This window comes from Chrysochloris asiatica, unplaced genomic scaffold (assembly GCF_000296735.1).
Source record: "Chrysochloris asiatica unplaced genomic scaffold, ChrAsi1.0 scaffold00011, whole genome shotgun sequence".
NCBI classification, from domain to species: Eukaryota; Metazoa; Chordata; class Mammalia; order Afrosoricida; family Chrysochloridae; genus Chrysochloris; species Chrysochloris asiatica.
The window spans coordinates 16,592,390-16,618,621 of NW_006408529.1; the positions used below are offsets into that span (position 1 = coordinate 16,592,390).

The 26,232-nt window shown below is 39.8% G+C and overlaps 1 protein-coding gene across 1 annotated transcript in view; it reads left to right on the forward strand.

Annotated features, from left to right (window-relative positions):
- Positions 1–26,232, forward strand: part of SNX25 (sorting nexin 25) — a 130,082-nt gene that overhangs the window by 49,150 nt on the left and 54,700 nt on the right. The window contains exons 5-6 of the mRNA XM_006834437.1: positions 2,128–2,198; positions 19,489–19,670. Coding sequence (XP_006834500.1) covers positions 2,128–2,198; positions 19,489–19,670 — 253 coding nt within the window. The remainder of the gene's footprint in view (positions 1–2,127; positions 2,199–19,488; positions 19,671–26,232) is intronic.

Here is a 26,232-nt window from a genome sequence, read left to right on the forward strand (position 1 = left end):
ACAAAAACAGGGGAGTAGTTAATCTTACAGTTCAGAAACAAAGGACCCTAGGACCATCAAGGGAGACGAGCACAAGCGGAATGCGAGACCTTTATCCAGAGAGGCAGCGACACCAAAGATGGAGGCAGAGATGGGGACATGGAAAGAGGGAGCAGTTGAGGACTCTAGATTAATGGGAAGTGAAGGACTAAGAGCTGGCAGCCAGGAGACAGACTTGCAGAAGGTGCCTTTTGGTGGTGTAAATTATTATGTATGCCTCAGTGATTTTTTTTTTTTAAAAAAGAGCTGAAGTGAATAGAGAGAAATACTGTTAACTGATGGTACATGGAGGGGATTATAATCATTATAATGAAACAAGGTGTTTGATTTGTTGAATGTAAAACTGGTGAACTGGCTTGTAAACTTTCATTCAATTCACAATAAGAACTTTAAAAGATGCTGTGGGATAGACAGTCTGGGCACTTATCATTGGAAACCTACACTCCTATCCTCTTCCACCATCTTTCTTGAGCCTGTGGCTTTCATTTGCATGGTTGCATGATGGCTACCAAACCTTCATCCAGGAATCCTCATACAGTAACTTCTGCTTATATCTTACATTGGCTTGAACTGTAACATATGGCTACTTCTAACTGCAAGGAAAAGGGATAACATGTTTAATTGGGTGCCTTGCTTCACCTAATAAAACTGTGGTTTGGTTAATGAGGAAGAAGAGGAGAATGAATGTTGGGTAGACAACCAGCTTTCTCTGTCACAATCCCTAAATGGCATTCTGAAGAAAAAGCCCATTCTTTTACATGTCAGTGTCTCAACATTGACATTTATATTACACAAGTGAAGAACTAGGAAGATGTGAATTTTCAAAGCATAAACAGATAGCTATGAATGATTAATTCTTTTGTTATTTCGTACCATAAAAGCCAGCTGAATGTAGTATTAAACTTCAGAATGGTGCGATGTTTATATTCGAAGTAGGAATTCATGTTAAATAGCTTTGTATGGGAAGATTAGGACTAAGAAACACCTCAGGATAGATCAGTTTGGTTAGGGCATTACTTGGTAACTGGTAGATAACACTTCAGGGCTTGAGTATGCTCAAAAGAGTATGCTCAAAAGAGCCCCAACTCCAAGCTAGTACTCAACATTTAAAATGTAAAACTTACTTAATTTTTTCTGACTTGGGCATTTTTGGATAGACGTACATATACTTCATTCCCTAATTCAATGTGTCTCAATTCTCATTGTGCATTGAAATTGTCTGAGTATTTAATAAATAATTGATCCCAGAGCCCCTCCCACCCTAGACACTGGTTCTCTTCGTCTGGGATGGTCTTCTAAATGAAAAGGAATGGAGATAAGTATTAAATAGTGACAATGAGAGTAGAGGGGAGAGGGCAGTAGAACTTTCTGTGGTGTTGGAAATGTTATAAATGTGTTGTCATGATCCACACGTGGTTGTTGAGCACCTTAAGATATGACTAGTGCAACTGAGCATCTAAAATTTGTATTGCATTGTATTCAATTTAAGTGTAAATAGACTCCTACGGCTCGTGGCCATTTTATTGGACAGTGCAGATTTATTTAGGAGGCTGAGTATATGGGTTCCAGTTACTGATGGCGAGAGAAGAGGGTAGGAGTGGGAGAAAAGGGAAAAAGGGGGAAGAGTTGAGCATAGCCTCAAACTGTGTACCTTCAGTAAGGGGTCAGGTACTGAGACTGGGAATGGGGAACAGAGGAGTAGATGCACGAATCCTATCCTGGACCTCAGAAACGACTAGCACATGACACAAGCTCTGGCCTATTTTAGGTGCTTACTCCATGTTGGATTGTTTTAATGATACTTGGGCAGGGTTCACAGTTCCTGTGTTCTATTTATTTAGTACAAGAGTCCAGAAACCGGAAACAGGGAGGAAGTGAGATGAGAATTGATACATTGTGGGGATTGTAATCAATGTCATGAATCAAAATGGGAATGAATTGTTGAAAGGAAAACTAAGTTGCTTTGTAAACTTTCCCTCAAATCACAATAAACAGTTAAAAAATAAAACAATATGCTCTAAAAGTATTTCTGAAAATAGTATTTTCGTCCTAGTCAATTTTTTATCTTTCTCTTTTTTTAAAAATCAGGTATCAAATTGTAGTGGAAATAATCCAAGCGACTACAATTAGCAGCTTTCCCCAACCGAAGAGACACAAGGGTAAGAACCAGTTTTGTTTTCTTTGGATAGACATTTTAGAAGTCCTCTCTGTCTTGTCAGATGTTTGGCAGCCATATAAGCATTCTTGTGACTTGTATTTAAATAGTTTGATTTATTAGAAAAATTAAAATAACACTGATAGTGGTGGTGGTTGTCTGCCATCAAGTTGGTTCCAACTCATTGTGACCATACATAAGGTTTGCAAGGCTGTAGCATAGTGGTTACGAATTGGACTACTAATCTCACGGTCATCAGTTCAAAACTACCAGCTGTTCCGCGGGAGAAAGATGAGGCTAATTGTTCCCGTAAAGATTTACAGCCTCGGAAACCCTGTGCAGGGTCACTATGAGTCAGAACCGACTCCACGGCACATAACAACAACAACAGCAAAATCTTTATGGGAGCAGAAAGCCTCATCTATTTCCCATGGAGCGGCTGGTACATTTGAATTTCGGACCTTGTGGTTTACAGCTCAACTCATAACCCCTATGCTACCAGGGTTCCTTGAAGTAATCCTACAGAAAGTAAATATAATTTCATCCTAACAAATATATTTTTGTTTCTTTATAAATTTGAACCATAGGTAGTCATAAATTTTAGAACATTCCATTCATTCTGTTCTGTTCTTAAAATGAAACCTGATTTCATAATTTATTTTTATATTCAAATTTAATTTTACTTTTATCAACATTTATATCTTAAAACAGTAATTTTTAATAGTAATTTAAAAGCCTGAAGTAAGATATTTTATAATTAACCTTTTTCCTTCGTTAAGCATTTAGAATATTAATAACTTTTTCTTTCTCCTTTATTGTAGATATAAAAAATATAATCTGTAGTTTGTTTATCTTCAAATGAAGAAAGATTTTACTCAGGCATGATGTTCTTGTTGTTAAGTGCTGTTAGGGGTTTCAAGGAAGGTTAGTGATTTTGAACCGACAACCTTGATGTTCAAACTGTCTTTACCTTACAGTGTTTAAGGAGCTCTGGTAGCGTAGTGGTTGCAAATCGGGCTATGAATTGCAAGGTCAGCAGTTTGAAACTACCAGCTGTTCCACGGGAGAAAGATGAAGCTTTTTGCTCCTGTAAAGATTTACAGCCTCCTGTACAGGGTCGCTATGAGTCGGAACTGACTCCACGGCACATAACCACCACCACCACACATCCAGGGATGATACTGAGGGACATAAGGAACAAGCATCGCTTTCAAATCTTGCATAATTTTCCTGGGGCTATCATATCTCCCATTTGCATATGAAGTTGGAGACCTTGTTAATATCAATGGTATAGGATAGGTCTTGATTTGAAGCTGAGAGACAATAAAACATTACTTCCACCTTGCAGACTAGACTGTTCATGATTATCTTCAGGCCCAGTTGAATCCCTGTCAAGGAGTAGAGGCCTAAAAGAACATGTTAGGGTTGGGCCAGAAAGTTTGAAGATGTACTCCTGGGTTTATAACACAGAGGCAAAAGGAAGCTTAGAGTTGGGGGCTTTTCCTGAGTCACTGACAGAAGGCAAGAGCTGTGTAAAAAAGAAATGAAGGTATAAGCTTTGAAAAGGTACTAATTCTGAATTGTAGCCCACAGTCAGAAAGGTTATGCAGTTGTGTCCATTCAACAAATGTTTACTAAGTGCTAGGTTAAATGATGCATGAGTGAACAAAACACAGAATCTTAGCCCTTGTATAGTCCATAAACTAAGCTGGGAGGCGGTCAAACAATAAACATGTTAGAGGGTTATAGCAGCCTGGTGGTGGTTAGTGATTAGGTAGTTCTGATTCGAAGCTGCTCTGTGTGTCAGATGGAACTGCTCCATAGAGTTTTTATATATTTATTTTTAATTGAGTGATAGTTTACATGACAACATGGGTTTTGCGCTCAACCTGTTACATTTTGTTTCACTGCAATGATTACAGTCACCTCCATGCATCACCTGTTAACAGTGTTTGCTTCTAGTTCCATAGAGTTTTCAAGGTAGCCATCTTTCAGAAGCAGATAGGCCTGTAGCAGTAGGTGCCTCGAGTTGGATTTGAACTGCCAGCTTATCAGCTAATCTTCAAGCACTTAATCACTTGTGCCACCCAGGAACTTCAGTGATAAGTGCCTTGGAGAAAAATAAAGCAGGCAGGGATGTTGTTGTTGCTTTGTTAGGTGCCATCCAGTCAGTACCGACTCATAATGACCTTTTGCACAGCAGAACAAAACACTGCCTGATCCTAGGCCAACCTCACAATTGCTAGCATGCTTGAGCCCATTGATGCTGCCACTTTGTCAACCCATCTAGCTGGGGGTCTTCCTCTTTTTCTATGACACTCCACCCTACCAAACATGATATCTTTCACCAGGGACTGGTCCCTCCTGACATTAAGTCCAAAGTATGAGAGATAAAGTTTGGCCATCCTGGCCTCCAAGGAGCACTCTGGCTACACTTCTTCCAACACAGATCTGTTGGTTCTTTTGGCAGCCCATGGTACTTTCAATATTCTCTTCCAACACCATAAATCAAAAGCATCAATTCTTCTATGGTCTTCCTTATCCACTGTCCAGCTTTGCATATGAGGTTATTAAAAATACAATGCATAACGTGGGTCAGGTACATCTTATTCCTCAAGCTGCTATTTTTGCTTTTCAACACTTTAAAAAGGTCTTGTGCAGCAGACCTAATGCAATACGTCATCTGATTTCTTGACTGCTGCTTCCATGAGTGTTGATAATGGATCTAAGAAGAATGAAGTCCTTGAAAACTTCAATCTTTTCTCTGTTGATAAGAATGTTGTTTATTGGTCCAGTGGTAAGGGTTTTTGTCTTCTTTACATTGAGATGCAATCCATACCGAAGGCTGTGGTTTTTGAACTTCATCAGTATTTTATGTCTTCTTCACTTTCAGCAAGCAAGGTTGTATCATCTGCATATTGCAGGTTGTTAATGAGTCTTCTTCCAATCCTCATGCCAGGTTTTTCTTCATGTAACCCAGCATCTTGGATTATTTACTCAGCATACAGGTTGAATAAGAGTACAACTCTGTCACACACCTTTCCTAACTTTAAACCATTCAGTGTTCCTGTGTTCTGTTTGAACGACTGCCTTTTGGTCCATGTACAGATTCTTCATGAGCACAAGTAAGTGTTTTGCAATGCTCATACTTCACAATGTTGTCCGTAGCTTGTTATGATCCGTACAGTTGAAGGTCTTTACCTTTCTGGTAGTTTCTGCTTTCAGCCAAGATCCATTGGAATCAGCAATGATATCCTTCGTTCCACATCCTCTTCTGAATCCAGCTTTAACCTCTGGAAGTTCTCTGTTTATGCTTGAAGCCATTTCTGTATTACCTTTAGTAAAACTTTACTTGCATGGAAGATCAAAGATATTGTCCAACGATTTCCACATTCTATTAAGTCACCTCTCTTTGGAATGGCCACAAATATGGATCTCTTCCAATCAGTCGGCCAGATAGTTGTCTTCCAAATTTCTTGGCGGAGATGAGTGAGTGCTTCCTGTACCATTTCACTTTCTTGAAAGATTTGTTTTCATTCCATCAGTTCCCAGTGCCTTGCTTTTTGCCAATTCCTTCAATGCACCTTTGACTTCTTTCTTCAGTATCACTGGCTCTTGATCATATGCTACTTCTTGAAACGGTTGAACATCAACCATTTCCTTTTGGTACAGTGACTCTGTATTCCTTCCATCTTCTCTTGATGCCTTCTGCATCATTCAATAATTTGCCCAGAGCAACCTTAAATAACAAAAGTAGAGGCTTGAATTTTTTTTCTTCAGTTCCCCAGCTTGAGAAATGCTGAGCGTGTTCTTCCCTTTTGGTTTTTCTGACTCCAGATCTTTGCACATTTCGTTGTAACATTTGACCCTGCCTTCTTGAGCTGACCTTTGAAATTTTCTGTTCAGCTCTTTACCTCCTTATTTCTTCCATTTGCTTTAGCATCTCTACACTATAGAGCAAGTTTCAGAGACTTTTCTGACATCCATTTTGATATTCTCCTTCTTTCTTGTCTTCTTAATGACTTTTTTCTCTGTTACTTTAGGATGTTCTTGATGTCATCCCACAACTCTTCTGGTCTTTGATCTTTAGTATTTAATGTATCAAATCTGTTCTTCAGATGATTTCTAAATTCAGGTGGGATATATTCAAGGTCATACTTTGGCTCGCATGGACTTGTTTTCGTTTTCTTAAGCTTTAGTCTGAATTTACATATGAGCAATTGATGGTCTTTTCCACAATCTGCCTCTAGCCTTGTTTTGGCTGATGACATGGAGGTTTTCCACTGTCTCTTTCAACAGATATAGTCAATTTGATTTCTGTGTATTCCATCTGTTGAGGTCCATGTTTGGGGAAGAGATGGTGGAAAAGTCCTTAGCTAGTATAGGAGTTTTATTCAGCTCTCTTAGCTGCATTCCTTGCACCAGGCATCTGTTATCAGCACCAGTTAATTCTGTTAAGTGGCCTCTAGCTATCTTCTACTTTATAGTCCTTGAACCTTCCTTTAGGAGGTTCCCTGCCTCCTCTCGCTGCTTCTCTTTTCTCTCTCCTTGCCTCTCTTACCTTTCTTGCTTCTTTCTTCCTTCTTCTGTCTGTCAAACCTCCGTGAAGCTGCCTGCATACATAAACTCCTGGTCAGTTTCAAGTCATGGTCTGCCTACCAGGGCCATGAATTGGCCAATCTCTTCTCTGTAGGCTACAGATTCTTCATTTGCTTAGGAGGTTGTAGTCTCTTAGTTTACATTCTTATGTTGACCAGTCCTTTAAGGTACATAAAGGCATAAAGTAGTTCAATCATAGGGCATGCTGTGCTCCAAGGCTTGATAAAAATGATCAAATCACAAATTGTTTACAGTTTACCCTGGAAACACCCATTAACCTGGGCAAAAGTAATACCCTCTGGGATAGAAAACTAGGGCAAAGGTAACTGCAGGCCTTAGGGGGCAAAAATCTTTCAAGCTGTTTTCTAAAGAATCTAGGCAAAAAAAAAAAACCATAAAAGAACTCATTTCACCATGCTAAGCCTATAGCTTTTTGTTTGTTTGTTTGTTTTACAAGTCAGAATACTTGCAAAATTGACTATTAAAATGAGTTGGCAAAGCAGTGTGAGAAGACCAGGGGACTCTTGGGCCCAGAGTCAGTGACATAGCCACAGAGGACTATAGTGGAGAGTGAAGCTACCAGCTGATAAGAAGAGAGGGCATATGCATAAGAACACCCACACTTGCAGATAATACCCACTTGACCTGGCTTCAATGATGGGATGATCAAAGCTCAACCAGAAGAAGAAAGAAGAGGAAAAATAGAGTAATCTGATACAATTTGATGAACTTGACCTACACCTATGGATGCAGTAACTCAAAAGAGGAAACAAATCCTTACAGCAAGAATCATTCCCACCCCCTCCACACACAGAGTAGACAGGAATGGGCAACTTGGACATTGGATACCCAAAATGGGGGGGGTGCAAAGGTAAGAAATGACTGGCTTACAAGCTTTCAAAAGGGAACCTAGAGCCAAGGGGCATGGAGGAAGGCAGAATCTCCAGTGAGTACTATCCAATCTGTCTAGGCGGGGCTGATGAAATGAAATGCGGATGGGTCTCTTGTGATACAATAGTGAATAATTGTTATCAGGACTGATTGTGAGGGTTGGAAATGTAAAGGTAGACATTTTATAGCAAGGAAGGGAGTGATTAACTTTCCAGTCTAGGAGCAGAGGTCTCTAGGACCATCAACGGAGAAGAGCCGAGAGTGGAACTCTACCCAGAGAAGCAGTGATGCTTGAGATGGAGGCAGAGACAATGACGTGGAGTGATGGAGCAGCTGGGGACTTTGGATCCAGAGAGGGAGAGGGACTGTGTGCTGAAGACTGGGGGTGGGGAGAGGTAGTATAGGGGGCAGGTTTGTAGGGTATACCCTTTGGTTGGTTGAGGATGCATGGAGGGGATTGGAACCATTGCAATGAAATGATATACGATAGAATGAATGTAAAACTAAAGTTCTCTCATGTAAACTATCATATAATTCACAATAAAATATTTTTTTAAAAAATGAGTTGGCAAGTATAGGAATTCTAGTAGTAATAGTTCATACACAGTGAATCCTCTGTATTCATGGGTTCCACCTATGTGGATTCAGTCAACTTCATCCAAATGTGGACTGAAAATATTTGGGGGAAGGAGGGACCAATTAAGCAGTGAAAGCAATCCTTCAAAGGCTAAGATGAGTATAAAGGGCCACTTACTTAGAATTTAGGAGCTCTGGTAGTGTAGTTGTTATGATTCGGGCTGCCAACCTCAAGGTTAACAGTTCAAAACTACCAGTGGCTCCGCAGGAGAAAGATGAAGCGTTCTGCTCCAGTAAAGATTTACAGCCTTGGAAACCCTGTGCAGGGTCACTATGAGATGGAACCGACTCCATGGTACTTAACAACAACAAAGTATTTACATTGTACTATTGTTAAAATGCCCTCTAGTCTATTCTACTCTTTGTTGTTGTTGTTATCTGCCATACAATGGTTCGGCTCCATAGGGACCCTGTATAGGATTCCAAGGAGCAACTGGTGAGTTCAAACTGACATTGCAGTTCAAACTGACTTTGCAGTCCAGATCATTAACCCATAGTACTACACCAGGACTCCATTCTACTTATAAGGACCCTGTATTAATATTTCTTAAGAAGTGACTTGGTGGGTTTGTACTGCTGACCTTGTGGTTCGCAGTCCATTGCTTACCCTCCAGCGTCACACCAGGACTCCTACACAGTATTGTTGTAGTTAAGTGCTGTTAAATTGTTACAACTCTGAGTGATCCTGTATGGGGTTTCCGAGGCTTTTAAATCTTCAGAGGAGCAGATAGCCTCATCTTTCTCCTGTGTAGCAGCTGATGGGCTCGACCTGTGGACATTGTAATTTGCAGTCTGGTGCTTATCATATGGAGCCACGGTACTCCTATATTGTATTTTTGTTGTTGTTCACTGCCGTTGAGTCAGTTTCAATACATAGAGACCCTGTATAGGGTTTCCGAGGAACTGCTGGTGGGTTTGAACAGCTGACCTTATGGTTCAAACTGACCTTGCGGTTCAGAACATTATCCTGCAGCACCATTATAAATAATCTAGAGATGCTGTAAAGTTTATGGAAGGATGTGCATAGGTTATATATGTAAATAGGCCATTTTATATAATGGACTTGAGCATCTGTCGATTTGGGTATCTCTGGGTGTGTGTCCTGGGACTAATCATCTGGGAATACTGAAGGAAGGATGTACAAAATCTTCCCTGTAGTATGATAGGAATAGGCTCAGTATGAGCTTTATTTAAAGCTTTGTTCTATGTTGTTCTGACTCATAAAATGTTATCGAAGAACACTTAAGTTGATTCAAGTGTGAAGTCTGTTCAGCAGACTGTAACAAAGGACATGAAAGCTAATTTGTGTCTGCTAAAAATTGCTCATAGTATTGCACAGTAGGGAGTGATACACTCGTATAGATGGTTCTGCTTTTTTGTTTGGTAAAATCGTACACCTTGTTTTCTTAAGAATTGAAAATGTCAAGTAGAACTGCAGCAGAACAGGAGAATAAGCAAAACACACACTTATATATGAATATACATAGACATCCATAGAGCTGTTACTTGGTGGTAAGCGTCATAGTGGTTTTCATTAGGAATGCTGTTTTAAAAGATGTTACGTAGCTTCTCTGTCCATCTGGCATTTCAAAGTGGTATTTGTCACTGCCTGAAAGAAGGAGCTAATCTGTAGTCTTGAGCGGATTTCTCAGCATGCTTTCTAACACTTTGATTTGATTTTAGCATCGCAGTAATGTGATACAAACAGTTCATAATGTATGAATGATTTATACTTCCAAAAAAATCCCAGTTTCTTCACCACACTGCTACAGGAGCTCTCTTACAGGTGTCTCTCATACAGCCTCATACAGCCCTTATGAGCTATACTAGCTAAGTGCTATACTAGCTAAGAGCTTTTCCACCATGTTTCTTCTCCACCTTACCTATCTAGCTCACAGCCATTTTCTGTCTCAAGGGACTGAAAGCTTGCTTATTGTAACCCTGTACAGGGTTTCTGAGAGCAGCGTGTGGATTTGAACCTCTGACCTTGTCCTTTTCTTCTTTGAATTCCATTGTCTGTCCTCCCTGGTTAGGAGAGTAGAGAGTTTATAATTAACTTATGCAACTCAACTACCTTTTCCTACCTACTGCTTACATCTTCTGTGCACACTTAAGGTAACAGTGATTGAACATTAATCACCAGAATGCAGATTACAGTTGGATAACAGTGCATTGCTTATCCCACAGAGCCACACTCTATGTTTTTAAATACCACCAAGTCAGTTCTGACTCATAGCAACCCAAGGAGCTGCTAATGGGTTTGAACTACCAACCTTGTGGTTAGCAGCCCAGTGCTTATCCTCAAGGACTCCATAGTCTCATGATTTTCGCTATCGCTACCAAGTGTACTCGTCATATATTCTAATATCTGTATGTTATGCAAATGAAGCTCAGGCCCAGAAATGATAATAGTGTGAATAGAATTAGTCAGTCATGCAGATCCAGAACTGGAACCCAAGTTGTTAACTGATTTTAAGTCGAGAATTCTAGCAGATCAATCACCCAATCACACAGCTAGGTGCTATGAGTCATACTCAAAATGAAGAGATCATGTGGGTCAGCTCTGTGTTTTAAGTGTCTGCCTTAATTCTGTTCAGTTCATGCACTAATAATTTTGGAGTAGGACTCTCTTGGCAATTTAGAGTGTGGATTTAATTGATAAGACATAATACCTTAAAGATATATTTGCAAACATTTTGGAGAGTCTTAAACCAAAGGAAGTACTTGAGGCCTTTATTTAAAGGAAGGAAGCAAAGGTAACTTGTGTTTTGGCACACCTTAACTAGGCAAGGCTTTGAAGTCTCTTTAGTGTTTTCCATTATAAGATGAGAGGTTTGTCCTGCTAAAATTTCTGCTTCCTCAAATATACTTTCTACTAAAGTGTAATGAATACTATGAAACTTCAGATGTGTGGCATTATGTGAGAATGTCATTTGTTCTTCACATTGAAAAGTAAGGTAAATATTTTTGTTGTTCCTGGGCAGCTTTTGATAGGATTTTCTGATCATTTTGAACATATTTTGTGGTGATCGTTAACTACTAAGAATTACTGACAGGTCTGTGTTCAGTCAAACACCATTTTTCATTTTGAATCGCCTGCTGCTGCTACTATGTGCTTTTGGGTTGCTGTTGACTTACTGGGTTTCCAAGGCTATAAATTTTTATGGGAGCAAAAAGCCTCATCTTTCTCCCACAAAGTTGACTGGTAGATTTGAACTGCTGACCTTGTGGTTAAGCAGCCCTATGTGTAAATCCACTATGTTATCAGAGCTCCTTCGAATTTTGATTAAGACCTAGTTCCTGACCTCTATTTCAGTGATAGAACAAAGATTCAAAGTTTTGTTAGTATATCAGTATGGATTGTTGTTATGTGCTGTCGAGTCAGTACCATCAAGGTGTTACTGATGGGTTTGAACCACTGACCTTAAGGTTAGTACTAGTGTTTATCCTACATCACCATTGTTGTTGTTACGTGTCATGGAGTCAGTTCCGACTCATAGCAACCCTGTACAGGGTTTCTGAGGCTATAAATCTTTATGGGAGCAGAATAGTATGGATGTAATTGTTAAGTTCATTCCAGTCTATTCCAATTCACAGCAACCCTGGATAGTGTTTATGAAGAGTTTAAGCTGTCAACTAAGTAATTAGCAGTCCAGTGCTTATCCTAAAGTGCCACACCAGCACAGTATGGATTATTGTTGTTGTTGTTAAGTGCTGTTGAGTCTATTCTGACCCATATCGACCCTCTATAGGCTTTCCAAGGAGCAACTGCTGAGCTTGAACCACCAACCTTGAGGTTCAAACCAACTTTGCAGTCCAGTGCATTAACCCACAGTGCCACATTAGGACAGTATGGCTAGAAGATGTTTTATTCCTGACTTAGATTGCCTGAGAGAAGGAAGAAGGCCCGGTTAATCCCTGATAGAGAGTTGCCAGTGGCCTCTGAAAGCCAGTGTGGGAGGAGAACCACATCTTTGGGAGGAGAGAGGAGTGTGTGCATCCTGTTCAACTCTTACAGTTCACAGAGGTTGTTGCTCTCTTGTCGGTAGTCTCAATGAGGAGAAGGAGATCATTTTGGCCTTCCTTACTCCTGGTAGCGTAGTGGCTACGAATCGGGCAGCGAACTTCAAGGTCAGCAGTTCGAAACTACCAGCTGTTCCACGGGAGAAAGATGAGGCTTTCTGCTCCCGTAAAGATTTACAGCCTCGGAAACCCTGTACAGGGTCACTATGAGTCAGAACCGACTCCACGGCACATAATAACAACAACACCTCTTGGGGGCAAGGAGCTCTGGTAGCTTAGTGGTTACGAATTGGGATGCTAATCTCATGATCAGTAGTTCGAAACTACCAGCTGTTCCGCAGGAGAAGGATGAGGCTTTCTGCTCCTGTAAGGATGCACAGCCTCGGAAACCCTGTGCAGGGTCGTTATGAGTCGGAACCGACTCCATGGCACAATGCAACAACAACAACAACAACTCCTGGGGACATTTGACAACTGGGAGAAGGTATGCTACTGGCATCTAGTGGTTGAGGCCAGGGATGCCATTAAACACCAATAATGCATAAGCAGACCCCACAACAGAGAATTATCTGACCCAAAATGTCAGTAGTTCTGAGGTTGAGAATTGTACTTTAACGCAACTCTGTATTATCCATTAAATTTCTCAGTCCAGCTGCTGAAGATACTACTAATAGGATATAGTTTGGGTTTTGATACGCATGCTGTGAGAGAAGGAAAATATTCTGTTGATATTTTTTAATACAAGTACAGTAATATTTATTTTTAAAGTTTTTATTGTGAACTGAGTAAAAGTTTATAGGGCAGATCATCAGTTTTACATTCAACAAATCATAAACCTTGTGTCATTACAATGGTTATAATCCTGTCTGTGTGCCATCACATAACAGTATTTTTCTCTATTCGCTTTAGTTTTTTTTTGTTGTTGTTTAAAACACTCAGGCATCTATAATAATTTACACCACCAAAGGGCACATTCTTCAAGTCTGCCTCCTGGACTCCAGCTCTTGGTGTCACTTTCTTCCTATGAATCTAGCGTCCTCAGCTGCTCCCTCTCTCCATGACCCCATCTCTGCCTCCATCTCTGGTGTCAGTGCTTCTTTGGATAAGGTCCTGCATTCCGCTAGTGTTCTTCTTTCTTGATGGTCCTAGGGTCCTTTGTTTCTGGACTGTAAGATTAACCACTTCCCCATTTTTGTTACAAAACTTCTACCTTTACAATTGTGACAGTCGCAATTAGTCATGATAACTTAGTAATATCACTTTAGTCCAGTTATAGTGGTAATATTTTTGGAGTCATCATTTACAACAATGTTATTTCGCTCTACTTTGTGTCATTAGAAGTAGCACTTAACACTTGCCCTCTTGTGTTTTTGTTTTACTTTAAGCCATTACTGTTGCTTAAAGAAGAACTGCATCTTGGGCAGAAGATTTATAGCAAAAAATACAGCTCCCTGATGTTATTCCTAAGTCTGTTGTAATGTGTTTGTAGCCAAGAAGATTCACTTAATTAATATGCACTCTAACTGCCTTTCCCAGCAAATTAACATAAATTAACCTTTTTTTTTCTTATTCTGACCTCAGTGAACTGCTAAAAACAGTAAACATTTATTATCAATTGCCTTAGAATAGTTTATCACTTGTGTGTTCGTCTTGACATCAGTTAAAGAGCCAGTGCCATCCAGCTTTTCACTGGCCTTCGTTCATCAATCATCTTGGCATTCGTTTTTCAACTAGAATAGACATTTTGTGATTAACCCAGTTATTTAACAACGCACAGTGTTGCCCAAGACTACAGAGAATCAGCCATATAAATCTGTCGTGAGCTGGGTCACAGTATGTTGTCTCACACCCGTTTGCCTGTACTTTTCTTGATGTATTTCTTGGATGAATGGGTTTTAAGGTAACAAAGAAATTTATTCATGTGGATTTACAAGGATTTTTGCACGTCAGAAGCATGAACTGCTTGAGCACCAAGTTAGTAGTTTTGCCCTGAACACCGTCCTAGTTTTCTGAGGCAAAAATAAACAGAATTATTTAAGCAACAAGCTGCTGTTGGATTTGCTAGCAACAAGCTTTGTGAACAGACACAATGGCATTGTATCCCCCATTAACAAACAGAACGCATTCACGTGAGCAGGCGACATTCAAGCAGAACACGAGAATATTCTTCTCAGCCTTGCAGCTGGGGCTTAGGGGAAGCCTTTTCCTCTTCCTTTCTTCCTTCTCTTTGGAATTTACATCTAGGTTTTGTCTATTTTAGAAAGGCTTTTTACGCTTTCTTGGGTGTGGAAGAATATGGTTGTTGATAAAAATGGGTGTCAGTTTCCTCCTGTATAGTTTTTTATTATCTAGCATGTTTTAACACGAAATTAAAATTGAGGTATAGATTTGTTTAATAAAAGGTGACTTTCTGCCCTCAAATTTTAGGATAATTAGATACCATCCACAAAATTTGGCATTTAGGATATGTGTTTTTAAAGTGGAACATTTTTGGAAAAATTAGCTCTTCTAAGCATTTATTACTTTAGGTACACAAACAAAGCATCTTAGTTTATTATGGACTAATTTGCTTATTTGGACACAGACTACATTTGCCTTTTTCCTCCCACCAAAGGGTCTCTTAACTAATATATTTTTTCTGAGGATGAATGTCAAATTAATGTGTGCTTTGGTCAGGGCCTCTTCATTAGCCAAGCACAGGAAAAAATGTGGAAGCATTATATATAAAATATATTAACAGCCCCTCTGAGAGGCATCAGATAATAGAGATACCTTAAACAAGATCATCTAATGACCTGAAGTCATTAGATGTGACCCCCTGTGATAAGTACTAGAAAAGTTGCTTCTGACAGATAAAAATGCTTTATGGTACTGTGTCTAAATTTGTTTTTTTGTCAGTTAACTTGTTCAGCCTGTGTTGTTGTTGTTGTTTGTTGTTATGTGCCATGATCTTAAACTTATACACATTTACTAAGTGGAATATGAAAGAAACAACTATCATCTTTGTGAATTGGAGGTCTCCAACTGAGGCGTTCCCTGTAGGATAAGCACGGAACTGCAAGGTCAGTTTGAACTGCAAGGTTGGTGGTTCAAACCCACCAGCTGCTCCTGGGAACCAATTCAATGGCATTTAACAATAACAGCAACTCTGAGGGGAACCAAGAAACATAATATAGACTCTCCTGTTTTGTTATTAATAATTCCAAGTCTAAGCCAAGTGTATGTCAACTCACCGTCAGAAATTGTTTCTGACCAGCATAACTATGCAGTGACCGTATCTAAGGGGAAATATTTACACTTAGCTAGTGGTCTCTGAGTCCTGGTGTGGCACTGTGCGTTAATGTGCCAGACTGCAAAGACATTTGTACTGCAAGGCAGGTGGTTCAGGCTCACCAGCTACTCTTCAGAAGCCCTATACAGGATTGCTATGGGTTGGAACCGACTCCACAGCACTTTACAACAACAACAATAATTACTAGTGAAGTCTTGGTAACCCTATGCAGGGTCACTATGGGTCGGACCTGACACAGCAGCTCTTAGTGACAACAACAACAGCAGTGGTCACTAGTTCCTGAATACTGTCTAATGTTGCAGACCGTGTAAGACTGGTCAGAGGTTCGAGGCCCTATAGGCCCGAGTGTAACAGATCTAGCCACTTGGCAGTCAATAGCATATTGTTTTTCATCTAATATTCAGTTACATGTATTAATTTAATACATGGAGCCCTTGATAATCCACAGATAAATGTGATATTTTCCTAAAGCTGAAGACTGTAAAGGTTGCAAGGTCAAGCCTTTCTCCAAAGGATTAACTAAAAACATCTTAGCTACTTCACAGTTCTTTGTTCTACAGACAAAAAAGCCATCCTCCCTGAATCTCTCCCAAGTGTTAGCTATTCAGCCAAGTTCCTGAAAACCTGGCTCAGGAAGCCGAAACAGGGGACTCTGCCCAAGCTTTTGTCCTTACCTCTCACCTTCCCCCAACTGAGCTCAGGGGCTATAGATATGCTAATTGAGCCTAAGAAACCAAGTTGCGGGCCTGGGATTCGAACCTGCGAAGTACGATGTAAAGTTACCCAGGTGTGCATTACGGGTTGGAAGGCATGCAGTAAAGATTGCAGGGCAGTGAGTTGCTGCCTGCAGAGGCCACCATGCCTGTAGTCCCAAGTCTACCCACCAGTGATGTATCCACCTGGCTTTGGGGTGCCTCATTGTCCCCCTTCTTCTGTCTGTCTGTGTATATCTTTACCGCTGCCAGGTATCTCCTCCTCGTGAACTGAACCCCTATGTCAAGGCCAGTCACCAACAGTCTAACAGTCTTACTCTCCTCTCTACTGCCACTGCCATGATTCTAGGTTAGGCCATCATGATCTATCTACTCAGTTACTGCAGTGATCATCCAACTGTCTCCCTACTGTCAGTCTTTCACTTTATCATGCTTCCTATGTCATCTTTAAAAAGAAAAATCTATTATGGCACGCTCCTGCTGAAAGCCCATTAAAAGCTTTTCAGCTCTTTTGGGCTAAAGACCAAAGTTCTTTCCATGGCCTAAAAGGTTTTCCATCTTCTGAATCCTGTCTACTTCAGATTTGTTTTGGATCATCTTTTTTTTTTAATAAATTTTTATTGTGAGGTTTACGTGGAAGAATATCAGTTTTACAATCATCCTATTGTATTTTGTTTCATTGTAATGATTACAAACCCCTCCATGCATCATCAGATAACCAAAGGGTACACCCCACAGGCCTGCCCCCCAGCTGTCAGCACACAGCCCCTCTCCCTCCCTGAGTTCAGTGTCCCCAGCCGTTCTATCTGTCCACGTCATCGTCTCTGTCTCCATCACTGGCATCTCTGCCTCTCTGGGTAGGGTCACGTTCTCTGCTCTTCTCACTTGAGGTCCCAGGGACATCCATTCCTGCCTGGGCTGTGAAATCAATCACTCCCCTCCTTTTGTCAAAAAATATCTACCTCTACATTTCCAACCCTCGAAGTCAGTCCTGATGGCAATTATTCACTATTGTACCACAAGAGTCTTATCCCCATTTTGTTTTCGATCATTCTCGCCCTTGCTCCTTTGCATGCTTACCTTCTTTCAGTTTCTACAAAACTCTGTTCTCTTTCCTGGTCTCCCAGGATCTTCTCTTCCACACTGACTGTTTTCTTTGCCACGTTCAATTCATTACTCGTGCTTTTTTCATGGAAGCCTTGGCTAGTATCTCTTGTTAAACACTTCAGTTTGACAAGAAGGTCTACATGTATCATCTTCCTAGCCCTTATTACATTTGTAATTGCTCCTGCGTTGCTCTTCTTCCTTGCTAGACGTAAAGGCAGAGAATTAGCCTTATTCACTGCTATATCATTAATCTAGCTTTTGCCTGACTCATAGTGTCATGATTATAAATAATTAAAAATGACTGTGTATATATTTTCATCTCTCAAACACACATAGAAGATATTTTAGACTATATATATGCTTAGACTTATGGTGTGGCATTGTGAGTTAATGTGCTGGACAGCAAAGCTGGTTTGAACCACAAGGTCGGTGGTTCAAGCTCACCAACTGCTTGCTCCTTGGAAAACCCTGTACAGTGTTGCTATGGTCTGGAAGCAATTCGATATGCATGTTGTTGTTGTTAAGTGCTGTCAGCTTTATCGTTGAAACTGACCTTGCAGTCTAGTGCTTTTCCTACAGCGCCACACCAGGACTCCATATTATGCATACATACGTGTATACACACACACACACACACACACACACACACATATAAGGATGAGTCAAAATTACAGCACTCTGTAGAAGTTACTTTTATCAACTTCCAGGAAAGACAAATACATATTTTTCAAATAATCTCCTTGCTTTTCAATACACTGTGTCCATCTGTCAGCAAACTTTTGTATTCTCGTATTAAAGAATGTTTTAGGCTAAGCTGCGAGCCACCAATGCACAGCTGTCTTCACTTCTTCATCAGAGGTGAATCTTAGTCCTTGAAGAGCTGCTTTTAGGGGACCAAACAGGTAAAAGTTCAATGGAGCAAGATCAGGACTGTAGGGAGAATGCTTTAACACCTCAAAAGGGCTTTTTTGCAGAGTTACAACAGTGTGGGCAGAGGTGTGCAGATATCCATTGTCATGCAAGATCACAATGCCCTTGGATAGTGGTCCTCTGTGCTTAATCCAACATTTAGGACTCAGCTCCTCAGTGAGCGTCTCACCGTAATGAGCACGGCTGATTGTTGAACTTTTTCCTGATAGAATTCCAGTACTGGCCTCTTAGAATTCCAGAAAGCTGTAAGCATCAATTTTCCAGCTGATGGTTGACTTTTGAACTTTTCCTTGATTGATGATTGAGGATGTGTGCATTCCATACTCTGCCGTGTACTCGCAGGTTCACAGTGATGAATCCATGTCTTGTCAACAGCAACCATTTTTTAAAAGAAACTTATACTTTCCTTCAAGTATCGATCCAGATTTTGTTTGCAGATATCCAGACATTTCTGATTCTGCTCTTCCAGTGCCCATCTTGCAGAAACTTTCTGAAATCCAAGTCTGTCATGGATTATTTCATAGGCATAGTGCACATGATTTGCCACTTAATCTTCTTTCACTCGTCTATTCAACAAAATCATTTCACATGCACGCTCAATGTTGTCATCAGCCGTGGATATGAATGGCATTTTAATATTACCAGAGTGCAGATAATGTTTGACTTTCCATGTAATTAATTTGTAATTGTCTATCTATGGTAGTTTTTTGTTTTTTTAAATGTTTTACCCTTGAGTAAGACTTGTCAAGGAGTCCTTATATGGCGCTGTAGGATAAGAACTAAACTGTTAACCATAAAGTTGGTGGTTCAAACTCACCAGCCACTCCTTGGAAACCCTGTACAGGGTCAGTATGAGTCAGAAGCAATTCATTGGCACTTAACAGCAACAACAAGCCTTGTCAGTGGTGACAAGGTCCACCTGTACCTAGAAATTAGTGTTTGTATTTGAGAGTATGTGTATAGCATGAATTCTTTTGTATTATTTTTTTAATGTCGGCTGGATTTTGGAATATAGCACATCAGATAGTAATATGGCTGACAGTTGTGTTCTTCTTTTTGTATCTTGTTTTCTCACTGGGTACTGTCCATCACTCCTATTGCAGGTAAAGAAACTGCTGCAATGAAAGCTGATCTCCTAAGGGCCCGGAATATGAAAAGGTACATTAACCAACTGACTGTGGCAAAGAAGCAGTGTGAAAAGAGAATCAGAGCCCTTGGAGGCCCTGCCTACGACCAACAAGAGGATGGGGCTATGGATGAGGGAGAAGGGCCTCAAAGCCAAAAGGTAGAACTTCGCAGTTTTTTGTTTTGCCCATTTTGTTTTTATTATGAACACTGATGTAAACACATAAGCACTTTGTAAAAAAAACAAAGTTAGATATTATTCACACAGTTTGAATTTTTGTTGTTGCAATTTGAACTCCAGTATAGTTATAGGCTTTTCTAGTTACTGGGAATAGGATGGAAAAAAAGAAAATTGGAGGGTATAAATTTATTTGATTAGAAACTTTTGTCGAACCAAATTAAACTTCCAAAAGAATGGTTTGCTTTCACATCCCAAGAGGTAATTAAAATAAAATTTCAAATATAGCTTTTACTCTTACAGTATTGCTTTTAAACTGCTGTATACTGTATGTTGTCTTGAGAGTCTTCCAAGCAGAAAGTGCTTGTGCTTAATGAATTTTTTAGTGGTTTGGATGCAGTTTGATGATCTGATGTGCAATCAAAGATTGGGAGAGAGTTTGAGTGTCAACATATACTCCCCACTGTTTAGCTCCTTATATATTCGTTTTTAACTCTGTGCTTGACTTAAGATGTGTTCCATAATGATAGACTGACTGATAGATTTGCTCTTATGGGTCAGAAAGCTATATTGTTTTGAGTCTTTGGCTTCTGTGAATGCTGTTAGATAAGAAAGGCAGGAGTGTGTGCATGTATGTATCCATGTTCTGTAACCCTCCCCCATTTCCACAGGGGCACAGTTGCAAGGGCAAAGTCAAAGCATTTGTTACCGTCTACATCTAAGAAGTAGAAAATACATAAGTTGTTTTATTGAATTCTCACATTAACATTATGAATTATGTGAATGATAGTTCTACTTTTTAGCTGAAGAAATAGTCAAGTTAAGTAACTTGGCTTAGGCTACATAGATAGGAAGAGGCAGGACTAGAACATAAACCTGGATCTTGTTGATTCTCAGATTCAGGTGCTTTTTTTTCACTAAGCTGTAGTGTCTGTGACTGTTCTTGTACGACAAATCTCTGAACAGCATGTTGATACCAAGTCCTTAAATGGCAGAGCTTTGGGGAAAGTGTTGTAGTCCTCCCTCAGTACTGGTCCTTATTCTCAAGGATAAAAAGACCTAGAGCATGTCAGGATTGAAGGAAAAAGGAAATAAAATAATACTCCCTGAGAAGCTTGGCTGGACTACCACCTGGGAGCAAGACCTTCAAGGCAAACACCATCTAAAGCTTTATTTTGTAGAGGAACCAGTATCGGTATAATTTAACCCTAGCTAGATTTTCTGTCCTCACCTGCTCTGATTTTTTTCCCTCTCGTTATCTCTTTCTTTTCACTTCTCTGTTTGCATTCAGACCCTTATCTGAGACAGTTTGCTTCTCCCTATTCCAGTGATGAGGGAGTGAGGTGGCTACATACAATAAACACTGGACTGCAAACCACCAGGTCCACAGTTCAAGCCCACCAGCCTCTCCTTGAGAGAAAGATGAGGCTTTCTGCCTCCTCAAACATTTAAAGCTTCGGAAACCCTATACAGAGTCACTATGAGTCGGAACCAGCTTGACTGCACTTAACAATGTTCCAGTGATGAGTTTTTAACCTTTCCACTTGTGTCCTGGTTTACACCCTAATGAAACCTCCTCAGGAAGGTTTTTACACCATCTTTGGTCCAACCTCAAGTCAGAATCCTTCTCCAGTATCTTACATAAATGGTGCAAATGTAGTCCCAAGGAGCTCTTATTTTATAGAAGGATTCCTTAACCACTGAAATTTTGTTTATTTTGCTATTAGCAAATCTACCTTTTGAGATTTTGGCTTTTGTGGCCCCAAGTGAAAGCTTCATCTTTTAGTGAAGCTTGTAGAAAGTAGATTTGGCATGTTGCATATTGCCTTTCTTCCTCCTGTTTCTCAGCCTCTGACTTAAGTAAATCTCTCTCTTTTTTTATTCACAGATCAGATAGTCTTTTTGTGTCCTATTCATTTAATCATTCAGCACACATTTAGTGAGGTCTATGCTAGGTTGCTATGGGTCGGAACCGACTCTAAGGCACTTAACAACAACAACATGCTAGGTACTAGGATTCAAAATGGGTGAGATAGTATTCCTGCTCTCAAACAGCCACATTTAATTATACACTTAAGAGATAACTAATCCGATAGAGGTGTGTGATGTACCTTGGAGAGGCACCTAATGGCTTGCTACCTAATCATGAGAACCTATCAAGTGATGTGCTTTTAATTGAATACCTAGAGAAAGATAAAGCCCAGCTCATTTTAAGAGAACTGAACGTGATTTCAATACATATGATTTTCTAGTGTCTACTGTAAGTAAGTAAATCCAGTGCCAGCTTTATTTTGTATTGTTTCCTCCAAGCTACTCAAGAGAAGAAAAACTCATTTCTGTTGCAACACTTTATTAATTATCTAAGAGTAAAAACTATTCCCCCTCTAATCATTAGGTTGAAAGGCTCAGATAATATTACAGAGTTCTAATACTTCTGGTGCTTTGCTATTCTAAAGGTATTGTGTGGTTAGCTTGGGGCCATTCTGATATCTTCACAAGTGATTAGAACAGTTTTTCTATAATTATTTTAGGGGAATCACCACTAACTTTATTTCAGAACTTGTACTTCAAAATTAGATGAATCTTTCAATCAAAAACATTTTCTAGCTCAGCCTCTTGGTTGTTTGAGCTATTCTGTCTTGTTTCTTCATGGGAACAGAAACTTTCTGCAGCTTTCAAGACATTGTGATGCTATATTTGTATTAAGTTGATGAATGTATGTTGGTGTATTCTTAGGCATTCACTATCTGCCTCCTGGTGGGTGTGATCAGGAGAGGAGCTTGTGCACCATTCCCTGTTCACTGTTCATACAGTTCAGAGTGAATTTAACTAACGTTGGTTGCAGTTGCTGACCTGGTGTATAACAATAGAAGATCCCTAAGGAGGTGGATTGACACAGTGGAACCAGTTATGGGCTCAAATGTAACAGTAGTAATTGTTTCATTTGTAACTTATTGTTTCATGGTGTTGTTCATAGGTCACTATAAGTGGGAACCAACTTGACAGCACCTGACAACAATATCAACAGCAACATCACTTAAAGGAGCTCTGGTGGTTTAATGGGTTACATATTGGGCTACTACTATCGCATTTGTTAAAATCCACCAGACATTCTGAGGAGAAAGATAGGACTTTCTACTCCCATTAAGGTTTGTTGTTGTTGTTGTTAGGTGCCATCGAGTCAGTACCGACTTACAGTGACCTTATGCACAGCAGAATGAAACACTACCCGATCCTGGGCCAGCCTCACTTTTGTTGCCATTCTTGAGCCCATCAAAGCCTCAGAAATCCTATACAGGGTTGCTATGAGTCAGAACTGACTCAATAGTACACAACCACCACCACCACCATGGAGCTTGGTGTTGTCTTATTTGACTTATTTTAGATTGATTTATCTTCTGCTGACCAAAGTGTCCTCTCCAAACTCAGCTATAGAAATATTCTTGACAGGCACCAAGCAATTCTTTATCCAGGTTAGAAATCTTGACCTTTGTCTCTCTAGTTTTTCAAGCAATAAAACTCAACAAGAAAACTGAAAAAGGGTTTCTTTAGAAAAACAACACTGAAAGTTCAATTCCAGTTGAAGTTTTTGATTTGGGTCTGAAGTCATTTAATCTAGATATGTTAGTACTTGAGTTTTTAAAGTTACCACTGAATTTTTAAAGGTTACTTTTCTTGATCTAACTTTTTAATTGGTATTTAGAGGAATACTGACCAAAAAGGGTTAAGATAGGGGTCTTCATTAGGAAGCTGTGTACAGTGGGTTAAGCATAGGGCTCCTAACAACAAGACCAACAGTTCAGAACCACTAGCCAATCTATGGAGAAATATAAGACTGTTCCCATAAAGATTGATAATTTTAGAAATCTAAAGAACATTTCTACTCTGTCTTATGGTGGTGGCTGTTTGCCATGGTTTACCATGGTTTGTGGCTGTTTGTCGGTTCTGATTCACAGCGACCCTGTACAGGATTTCCGAGGCTGTAAATCTTTACAGGACCAGACCGCCTCATCTTTCTCCTGTGGAACAGCTGGTAGTTTCAAACTGCTGACCTTGCGGTTTGCAGCCCGATTCGTAACCACTATGCTACCAGAGCAGAATCACCTCAACGACAACCTGTTTTGGCCTATTGTGACTGTCCAGTTAGGAAGTATGAGTAGGGTTTGGCAGTGCACATGTGTAGAACCAGGCTGAGTAGGGAAAGTCAAAAGACAGGAATTAAAACCTCAGAAATTGGATTCTGTGAAATTTTCAAACTGGTAGTTTTTGTAACAGAATGATATGAGTTCTTTGTGAGGTGAGTGGGGAGAATAGGGCATTATGAGTGGGTCACATTTTGGTTCTATCCGATGGAGACTGGATAAAAGCACTCAAGGTAATGAGATAGGATAGCCAGGATCAAGGAGGTGGTAACTCAGAATCTTTCAGTGAATTATTATCCTATCAGCAAGAGCCTAGCGGATGGTGAATAACCCTGAGTTTAGAGCTGGGGTGACAATTTAAAGCTGGTGAGGTTTAAGTGGGAGTTTTAAATGATGAACATCAGTACCAACTGAGTTTGAGGTTGGTCATGGAGATATAATTGCAATGCATGGTCAAAAGGAGCCAGGGGGGATTTAGGCAAGCAACGTGTACTGAATAGATTTAAGAGAGTAGTTTTGAGATGGGAGTTAGGAAGCTAGCTGCTTGATCTTGCTTTACAAATACACATAAATGGAATAGTTATGGTCATTGTCAGATATTTTTACTTTCTTTAGTTGTTTATTCTCTCATCTGTAAAAGTAGCTGAAATTGGTCAAAATATGAAATCATCCTTGTACATTTGATCTCTGTACTGCCTTTTCTTTCTACCTAAATGAAAACTAATAATTCTGTGGCCTTTATTCCTGACCTCAACTACTTGGCTTGCAGCAGACTGTGTTGGTTATAAGGCGATTGAAAGGAAGAATATGGGTGTGTCTCTGGGAAAGCATTAAAATAACTCCAGTAGATATACTACTGACAATGGGTCCTTAGAATAATCATTTTGTACATCTCTTTATCTGCAATGCTATATAATGGCATACATTACATTATACATACAGAAAGTATGCACTTTTATAATTTTTAATACATGAACCCATGAAATCCTCGAAACAGTCAAGATAGTAAGTACATTCATTGCCCATAACAATCTCCTTGTGCTCTTGTATAATTTCCCTTTACCTCTGTTGAGAGCCACAAGCCAATAATTTCATCAGTATTTGCTGTTCTAGAAAGTGGACTTTTTAACTGCCCTGAATTTTGGAACCTGTCAGGCAGCAACAATGGGCTCACGTGTAGCAACAATTGTGAGGCTGGTGCATGACCTGGCATTGTTTTGTTCTCTTGTGCATGAGGTCACTCTATGAGTCAGTACTAACTCATTAGCACCTAACAACAACAGCAGCATCCATACTTTCTCCTTCTCAGTCAGAATCCTAATTCTGTTAGTTTGTTGTACTGTGGTGGCTTGCATGTTGCTGTGATTTTGGAAGCTATGCCAGCAATATTTTAAATCCCAACAGGGTTGACTATGGTGTGGATAGGTTTCAGCTGAGCTTCCAGACGAAGACAGACTAGGAAGAAGGAGAGACAGACTACTTCCAAATATTAAGTCACTGAAAAACTTACGACCAGCAGTGGAACACTGTCAGATAGCACCAAAATATTGAATAATGAAACATGATGGAAGAGCACCCAAATATTGTCAGATAAAGTGCCAGAAAGTGAACACTGGGGAAGAGCTGCCTCCTCAAAGTAGTGATGACTGTGATGACGAGAATGGAGTAAAGCCTGTGGGATGTTCATTTGCTGATGGCGCACAACTCATACCAAAGAGAAACAGCTGTAAACATCCATTGATAATTGAAACATGGAATGTATGACGTGTGAATCTAGGCATATTGAAAGTTGTCAGAAATGAAATGGAATGCATAAACACTGATATCCTATGATATCCTAGTGAGCTGAAATGAACTAGTTTTGGACATTTTGAATCTCATAATCACATAGTTTTCTATGCCAGGAATGTCAAACTAAAAAGGAATGACATTGCATTTATCACCAAAAAGAACATTTTAAGATTTATCTTGAAGTACAACACTGTGATAGGCTAATATCCATACGTCTACAAAGTATTAACTATGGTCTGCTAGTATTCAAATTTATGCATCTACCACTAAAGCCAGTGATGATGAAATTGACAAAATCTACCAATTTCTTCACTCTGAAATTAATCAAACATGCACTCAAGATATGTGGATAATTACTGGTGATTTGACTGCAAAGGCTGGAAACAAAGATGAATGATCTGTAATTAGAAAATATGGCCTTCATGATAGAAGCAGTGCTGGAGATTGCATAATAGAATTTTGCAAGACTAATGACTTCTTTAAGAAGCTCTGGTAGCGTAATGGTACGAATCGGACTGCGAACCGCAAAGTCAACAGTTTGAAAATACCAGCTGTTCTGCGGGAGAAAGATGAGGCTTTCTGCTCCTGTAAAGATTTACAGCCTCGGAAAC